Consider the following 9536-nt stretch of genomic DNA (forward strand, 5'->3'; position numbering starts at 1 on the left):
CAATCAACGTCCACGCTTATTTATTAAATTCTGGTCGTTGATCTTCAACATGCACATGCCTTGCGCTTTTTATATTAGGATAATATATATTTGCATAGAGGTTTGGTCGTGATTGATTACGTATTAATACGAAATGTTTAGCGATTTGTTAATAATTAATAGACAGGCCAAGTGGAAACGGAAATTTACGGTCGGACTAAAATAGTTCAAGGTTAATTCGGAACTATGTCACGACCGAGTTTCATCGTGAACTCCCGATTCAATATCGTGTGCAATTACGCGGCTGGATCCGCGTCAAAGGAATTCATAGAGCCATAACAATGAATTGAACTGGGAACAGAAAGGAAAACAGAGGTTTCAGATATTTGAAGACAAAGCGAAGTTGAAGCGCGGAAATGAAAGAAGAATTTTCATTTCGAGTAAAATGAAAATGATCTAATACGCTATCTTGTGTATAATCATTGCTACGTATATAAGAGATCATAAGAATGAAGAGAATTTTTGTGAAATAATATATATATATATATTTTTTGAGTATTTAATTTATTGCATCTTTAAACTAAAAAAATATCAACGCAATGGAATTTTTTTTTAATGAAAATATATAATTTCGTTTTCGTTATATATTTTTGCTCTTATCTAAGTAAGATCGATTAAAAATTTTTCTTTCTTCGTGTCTTAATTTCTATGGAACGAATGAAGATAAAGTGAAAAATCTTTCGTTATTTTCAATCGATAATCGTCTCGGAATATTTTTGGTTAGAAGAAGACAGACAACAAACACATAGCATATTAATTTTTCATCCACGTTAATTTTTATTTTCAAACAATTATTATTGATTTTTTTTTTCCTCTCAATAAATCAAAATATTCTCGTGTCCCACCATTTTTTCTATTAAACAGGAGAAAATACGGATGAACAGTCGAAAATAATGATCGATCCCCACGATAGTAACGTAAAACAACATCGATTTATTCAACACAAATACGTTACGATAGAGATTCGGTAATAATGATAATAATAATAATAATGATAATAATATTCATATATGTATATATACAGGAAATAAGGCACGTTCGATATTACATTAATTAACGTGCGACCAATAACGTCGCTCGGCTGTCCAATATTACATCTTTTTTATATTATTTTTCTTCTTTTTTATCGTCATTGCGTCTTCTCGTTCGTACGATATGCAACATCCTTACCAAATGTAGAAAATGTCATATATATAATATATTTATAATATATATATATGTATATCTATATCTGTATAAACGTTCTCGTTGAATTTCCATTCGTCCTTTCATCGGCATTGTTCAAGATAAACTTTTACACCATCTTAAATCTATATTTATAATCATATTTATATATATTTATACGTATTCCCTTCTTTCTTAATTATTTCACGACGAAGTAACGACATTATTTATCGTCGCTAACGGCTTTCCCATATCTCTCTCTCTCTCTCTCTTTTTATCTCCATTTGCAGGAAATATTTCAACGGGTGTCGTCTTACAGCCGATCTTCCTAACCCGTAATAAAAGGCGCGAAATTTAAAATGTTCGGAAATCGCTATCTTCGATCGCGTTCGATTAAACGCTCGTTGTTGAAATTTCTCTGATCGAATTATTTCATACGATTCACAACATTCACGTCATTAAATGCACACTCTGGTTTTACGATCTTAATTATAATAGTTAATCATTCGTGAATATGATCTGAGTATGGAATCGAATCGATGATTGTTCTCTCTATCTTGTCTGGATGAATTTTTGAAGAAAATATGAAACTTTTTTTTTTTCAACAATTTGAGAATATGTTGGAATGACGTGAAGGTCAATACGAATGACTCGTAAAGGAATTGGTGACGATCGAAATAAATCGGAATATTGTACAATATTTCTCGCGATATTCACGATTTCGTTGGCACGCACAGACACCTGCAGATTGCGTTTTATTTTTTTTTTTTAAATAGAATCTTGATTTTTAACCCTTTGATGTCTTTTACTTAAAAGCTATTTTTACAACATTATTAGTATTTCGTTAGAATTGATTGGAATGAATTGTTTATCCATTATGTTTTATAAAAAACGATATATTGATTTATGTTTTTAATATTTTTGATAAATTTTTTTTCTTAATAAATTTAAATTTCTTAATAAATCGATTTAATTAATTTTTTCGGTTTTTTGATCAAATTCTCCTCTCGAAATATCTCAATCTGAAAATCCCCGGACAGCAAAGGGTTATAAAAATTCTTTTACTCGTGATTCAAGAGGATTCTCACATTCTGCAACTGATTTACTCTCGCACATGCACTCGGCAAACTTACTTTAGGCGGTTTAAACTGGCATCAAGATACTTTACACGAATGTACAAAAATCTTCCTACACCGTAATCGGAATGTGTATCATTACTCGTTCGTTTTCTTTTCTTTTCTTTTTTTTTTTTATTCTCTTTCTATGCATTACCTACGTGCTAAATTATTTAGAAAAAATGGTTTCGCCAGAATTTGGAATCGTTGGCGAACAATTTTTTTTTTTTGCGTCCATACTGGAATGTAAGGTGCTATCGTAATCGCTGATACGATAAAGAAACGAAGATGTGTCGACGAATCGTTGATCGATGAGTTTTATTTATTCAATAAATCAAATCTATTATTGTTTTTATTTATACGTGACAGAATATAGTTTTTTTTTCTTTTATAGGAACTAGTTAAGAAAATATGGTGAGTAAAATCTTTACATTTATTTTTATTTTCTTTTTTTAAGAATTTTTATGTGTATATTTATTTTAGATAAATAAATATTGATATATTTCAATAAATCAAATAATAAGCTTGATGTGTATTCCAAATCTAATAGATTGTTCGTTGTTTCTTACTATAATATTTCAAATTCATCTTTATATAATGGAATCAATTTATAATAATTTTGAATCATAGAAGATTCATATTTCAATAAGTAACAATAAAGTTTTAAAAATAATTTTGCAAATAATATAAATTACAATTTCAATGATTTTAAATTATCAAAGTGAAACGATTATTCCATCATTTATAAAGTAAATATACTAAAACAAAAAACTGAATGAAGATATAAAAAAACAAACAAAGTATTCAAAAGCATAAAACTTAATTTTAAAATAATTTTGAATTAAAAAAATACAAGAAAAATTTACATGATTTAATACAGATAGATTTTACACAAATATAACTATTTCCTTTCGATATAAAAAATATTCAAGCAAAGGATCAATGTCTTATTAAAATAAATAATTCTGTTCACACTACCAGTTTATCACTCAACTTATAAGAATGATAAGCTCTCGTTTCGTTATTCGCAATCAACGATTCGTCATTTTCCATTGAAACTGAAATACCACGTCGTTTCTGAGATGGCACACGCCCTAAGCAGCTTATAGAAATCGTTCGATCCACCTTAAAACAACGGATTTACGGATGAAAGCGACGATCGAGGCTCTCGTGGAGATCGATTCGGCCGCGTTCGTCCGTTTATATAAAACAGACCCATCCCCCTCTATTGACGCGCTTTTCGCTGTCATTGACGCATTGATGTTGCCACTTAATAGTTACACTTAAAATTACAGCTATATCGAACATTCGTTTCGATTCGTAAGTACTTGCACGATTATCGTATACGTAATCATTACACTTAATTAATCCAATTATTTAACGATTCTATCAACTATTATTAGAAGAATATCGCTTGTAATTATTTTAATAGTTTAACCATATTTATAGTAATATTCTTAGTTTTGGAATGTTGATGAGTCTTTTAGTATTTATATATTACAAAATATTTGTCAAAAAATTAATCTTGAAAATTATTTGTTTAATATATAAATTTATTTATCTTATGATTATTCTGTAATCTACAATTAATCTGTTAGGTACAGAATATTCAAACATGTTTAAGAAATATTATTAATAAAATTATTAAAATTATTAAAATTATTAAATTATTAATTTCTTAAAATTATTTTTTGATTTTTTCTAACCATAAAGTCAGATTTTAAAATAATCTATTTACTTCTTTTTAAATATAAAAATATTTCTATCATTTTTTTTTAGTTAAATGCTAATTTTTATTTTTCTTGCATAATTCTTTTCCTAGCATTCAAGTATTCTTTAGATTTTTAATTCAAATTAAAAATCCTCCAACATTATATATTAACCATTATTAACTATCTCACATTTAAACCACAATTTCCACATTAAATCACTCAAATAACCAAGAAAATTGAGACCATTTAAATAATTACAAGCGACACCTCAGAACAGCAATCATCAACACGTGTCCCAACCGAAATTGAGAAAAAGGAGAAAGGAAAAAGATACGAGTCCCATTGAAACACTACCCAAAAGCAGAAATAAAGATTAAAAAGTCTAAGCAAGTCCTTTGCTTCTCGTAAAACCCTCAATTCTTCAATGCCAGCGAAAGCGTCTTCCTCGATCACTCTTCAAGTGTCATTGTACACTGGTCACAGCTTATCCAAGGGTATCATACCCCTCCTCGATCACCTTTGAAACGACATTTCTATTGCACTACGTCCATCCAACAGTTCGAGATTACAGCCAAATATAGGCCATTCGAACATCTCTCTTCCTCTTCTCTCTCGAAACTCTCTTTGACCAGCTCTCTCTCTCTCTCGTCTTCCAGTCGATCTCGAGCGTCCGACAGATGGCGTTTCGAGGCTTCCATGCCTCGATACCACGCCATCTATCTACCGAAACGCGTCTTGGCGATGGAGTAACGTTGAACAGATACCCAAGAGCCGGTGCGATCGTATCTTCGTGCGATGTTTTTCGACTGGTGACGCGAAAAAGCGCGATATCACAGCTTCGATGGGTCGTAGTTCTCGAACGACCACCTTTGCCTCGCTGCCGAGGATGAACACTCCTCCATGATCAACCGTTGCTTGCTCTCCGTTATTGCCAGACACTTGTCGCTGCTTCCGTGTCTGATCTGCTTCGTCTAAAAGAGAAATCAATGGTTGATTAATATTTGTAAAAAAAAAAAGAAAAATATTGAAATATTCAAAAATTTGTTAGAAGTTGATGAAAAATAGAAATAAATCTTACTTTTCGGATTACATGAATATTATAACCATTTTCAAGGAGAAAATAGAAATTGGAAGAATAAGTACAGTCATTTATAAAAATGATTTACAGATTCGATAAAGTGTTACTTTTTTATGAAAATAAAAATTTACAAAAGATTTCATTGCAAAATTATCCTTAAAAAAGATAAAAGATTTCATAACAATTTTATATGATAAAAAGAAAATAAATATATTATTGCATATTCTATACATTGTATGACACTTTTGATAGATGCAAATGGAATGGAAAATTTGATAATAAAAATTTCCTTATATTTTTTAAATAATCTCATTTTTTAAAATCAATAAACAAGAAAATCCAATAATTTAATGTAAATAAATCCAGAATTGAAATAAAAAAAAAAAGATAATTTCGAAGCAAGGAAATTCGTAATAGGATTTGATATTAATTAATCCCGTACTTGTTACAAACGCAAGGATAACGTACCTGAGGATTATAAATCCATTGTTGATTCCCCTTGCTACCGTGACAAGGATAGAGGATGACATCGGTGCCGCTGTAATCCAAGCACGACTCGTCTCGACGGATCTCACCGGTCTTGCTCAACATCCAGTACTGTGACAAACGATCAAGATTAATGCCCGTGGATTTTGACCTCTAACGTTTACCTATGACCGATGGTTCTGACAGACAGTGTACGCGAATATGGATGCATCCGTTTGTCGAAAGAACACCGGAAGCGTAAACGTTCGAGCGACAAACAGAATGAGATAAACTTCTTTGTAATTTGTTGGAAGAACAGATTTTCTTATGCAATTTAAGAATTTAAGAATTTATCAAAAATTAACAATGGGGTGTAAGAATTATTAATTCCGTATTTTTAACAATATTTAGACGTAATGAACTGTTTTTGACTACTCTGTTGTCTTTAATTGTAGAAATTTATTTCGTGTTAAGATGAAATCGATTATTTTCAAATAATTTTTTATTCGAATTTATTGATTCAAGATTTCATAAAATATGAAATCTTTATCCAAATGCTCCCTACAAAAGAAGAAAGAAAAATTATTAAAATTAAATTTGTTTAAAATTAAATGATATTTGATATCTTGTCCGACATATAATTGATCATAGTCACTTACCAATTCTTCAAAGTTTTATCTATTTTGCGATATGTAAAATTAATACGAGAAAAGTTTATAATTAATACAATTTTCATAATTGAAGAAGAAATTTGTTTGTTGAAACGATCAAAAATTTTTTTTTTCACAGTCTCTCAACTTTCTTGCAACCTGCATGGAAATCCCTTAAACTCTTTAATGCAAATGAAGAAGATCGAAGATTTCATCTTTTTTAATTACCCTAACAATGTGGCAGACTCAAATTTGCACATGTAATAGCTTAGTTAATACTTTCAACCTTTAAGAGTCTTTATTTTATGGTAGCTAAGACTCTAAGAAAATTAAAGATTCATCGTTTAAGCGAATCTTTTAATAGTTATAGAATACATCAATTTTTCTTTCTAAATAAAATTTTTCTTACAAAAATAAAAATAAAAATTTGAGAAGCGAACAATCAAAAGATGGAAGAAATTTATCACATTACTTAATAAATTATCGAAACCAAAGACAATTCTTACGTACGAAAATCACGGTTGATTATCTCGAACGTAATAGAAAATTTCAATTTGTACAGGCATGAGAAGCATATGTAGCTAAAGGCTCATTAAATTCCAGGAGTGGCCAGGAGCGAACAGTGGCTTCTACTTATTCAAATCGTTACACGGTTGTAACCACGCTGTCAGAACCATCTGCGTTGAAAATTCAAAGGTTTTCAGCCCCTGTCGTGCAACGATAGACTCGAAAGCGGTAGGTTTTGGGATAATGAAAAGCGAGGATTAACGCCATGCACCAGTTACCGCACGTTAACAACCAAGCATTACTATCTATATCCACGCCATCGATATAATACTGGAATGCGACCAGACCATTAAAAAAACCAAGATTAAGGATGAAAACGATTTTAATTCAACCAACAATTTAAAAAAAAAAAAAAACTTTCGTATTTTTCTCTTTGTAAAATTTTAGAATATCGTGATTGAATATTAGAAATTGAAAGTTGAAAATCGAAGAATTTTTTTAATAAATTTAATTAACGCTCGAACATTTGTATTAATACATATTCATATTATCAATTGCGTTTCTGCTGTTTACTATATATTTTTAGAATTCAAAAATCCGACAAAAAAAAGTTTCAGAACTACATCATCGAAATATCCACTCGATACTTCGAACCGTCATTCATTCAAAATCATCGATATGGCTACCAAGTGAAAAGGTATACTGATCCATAACTGTATCAGAGGAGAGTCGGTCGAGCGGCGTAATTGCCGTGAAACCACGGCTTAATTGCTAGGGCAAATAGGTAAATTAAAGCGACGCTTTACAGGGGCCAAGCGAGCGAGCGGCGACTGATTGTGTTTTTGGTTGTAAGCGGTCGTCACGGTTGTTAAACCGTTCTAGAACCGGCGGAAAACATCAAGCGAAACGACATCCGGTATTCATGAGTTGAACCTGGATACCCTTCTTCTCACAATTAGTCGCCATTTGCGTGATTTTTAACGACGAGAGATTTTAGGAGACCATCTTTCTATATCCGTTTCTGCGCTTGATAACGAGTTCTGCACCCTTTCTCTCCCTTATCTCCACGGTTGCTTGCTTCTTCCGGTCTAGATGCAAAATTTTTTAGTCTCTTTTCAATGGTTTTTTCAATATCGTGTAAAACATGACCAAGAAGTAGAGTAAAGAAATTGAGAAATGGATTTTATGATTAATGATAATTGACAGATAATTGTGAAATATATATTGGATTTTAATAATCAATTTGAGGTTATGTTTGAGGTTATGTTCGTAATTAATCAATTCAATCAGTTGCAATTCGAATTGATAATCTGATTATTCCTAATCTAAAACTTATTCATATATATACAAAATATACAGTAATTTCAACGAAAATTCATCGAAAAAGAAAAATCACTAAATACATCATATCACAACTTTCATATAACCTATTTCTATTTCTTACTTCAATAAAGTAACACTTCCCTTTTCTTCCCATTCTTTTCTTCCGTCTAAAATAAAAAAAAAAAAATAACTATATCCTTCCCTTTCATAGACACGTATCCATTACACCTAGACGAACACGAAACACTGTCAAGACGAACAAAACAAGGAATCGATTCATCATCGACTTCCAAGACTTTCTTATCAATGGCCGTTGAAAGGCACATCATAACCAGGCGTACGTGCATTATTTCCAAGCGGGTCACACCCACGGCGATAATTTCCAGCACGCGTGCCGGTTCCCATAACGGGGCGAGAAGATTAATTCGACACGATGGCACGTGAAGGTAAAAATGACAAGCCGGCGGATAGCCGTGGCAGAGTAGCTGGAAAAGCTAGAAGGCTTGGCCTCGGTTCGCGTGTATGAGCGGAAGGAGGATAAAGGGAAGAGAGGCGGATAAAGAAAGAGAGAGAGAGAGAGAGAGAGAGAGAGGAAGGTGGACGATTGATGAGCACCTGCACCAGATTAGCGGGGTTACTAATTGCACCGAAATGGGTCGAGCTTAGCGTGCGAGTTAAATGGTAAACGCGTCGTCGGTTTAACGGTCCCTTTTTCTTTTACATCCTCCCTGGCGAACACCCCGTTCCTGGCAGGACGATTATCGTAAACGATCGCCCGTTTCAACCCGATCCCAAGCCAAGAAAATTCGTAAATAGCCGGGACCGGTTTAACGACCGAGTTTCGCCATTTGAGCGGACATTTGCGTGGAATACATTAGAGATGTGATTTAGAATCGTACTATTCCATTCATCGTTTGATCAATTTTCGTGAACAACAAGGAGAACGGAAATATTTCGCAGCAGTCATTTTTTTAAAAAAAAAAAAAAAGTACAGAGGTTCGTAATTTTCGTAATGTTCGTAAATTTTATCTCGTTCCTTTCAAATTTTCATCTCTTCGACGTTGTATGATATTTTCGAGATTAACGCGAAATTTGGTTTAAAAAAAAATGTAACTTTCGTTTCTCGAATGTATTCCTCATAGAAATTGGGACACGAAATTTTGACGCAGCATGACACGATGTATAAATTTTTTTTTCGTTCTGCTAGCTTCAGAGCAAGTGGATATCCCATCACCATCAAGGATCGAAAGAACGTTAAAATTCGCATGATATCAACGAAATTGCAATTGCATTAACGTTACAACGTTACAGGAAAAGAAAAAAATATACATATATTTATATATACCAGGCATATACCACCGCGTGCCCCGTGATTATTGACATATCACGTTCGAAATTCTTATTCGCATTGAGTATCTGAACTCTGAATTCGTGTACCTGATTGCCTCCCTGGCGGTGACAGGGATATAAACCCACTGGCTGG

At 32.3% G+C, this 9536-nt stretch overlaps 1 protein-coding gene across 3 annotated transcripts in view; it reads right to left on the bottom strand.

The window, feature by feature from the left end:
- Positions 1 to 4213: 4213 nt before the first annotated feature.
- LOC102675450 (putative polypeptide N-acetylgalactosaminyltransferase 9) overlaps positions 4214 to 9536 on the bottom strand; it is a 79795-nt gene continuing 74472 nt past the window's right edge. For 2 of the 3 annotated variants that reach the window (XM_031509857.1, XM_006614514.2), the window contains 3 exons: positions 9491 to 9536; positions 5577 to 5705; positions 4214 to 5001 (listed from right to left, as the gene is read on the bottom strand). The exon at positions 9491 to 9536 is cut by the window's right edge and continues 68 nt beyond it. In XM_031509857.1, the coding sequence (XP_031365717.1) occupies positions 4861 to 5001; positions 5577 to 5705; positions 9491 to 9536 (316 nt within the window). In that variant the 3' untranslated portion in view covers positions 4214 to 4860. The remainder of the gene's footprint in view (positions 5002 to 5576; positions 5706 to 9490) is intronic. The other variant, XM_006614513.2, reaches the window with a different exon arrangement.

Source organism: Apis dorsata, unplaced genomic scaffold (assembly GCF_000469605.1).
Source record: "Apis dorsata unplaced genomic scaffold, Apis dorsata 1.3 scaffold_188, whole genome shotgun sequence".
NCBI classification, from domain to species: Eukaryota; Metazoa; Arthropoda; class Insecta; order Hymenoptera; family Apidae; genus Apis; species Apis dorsata.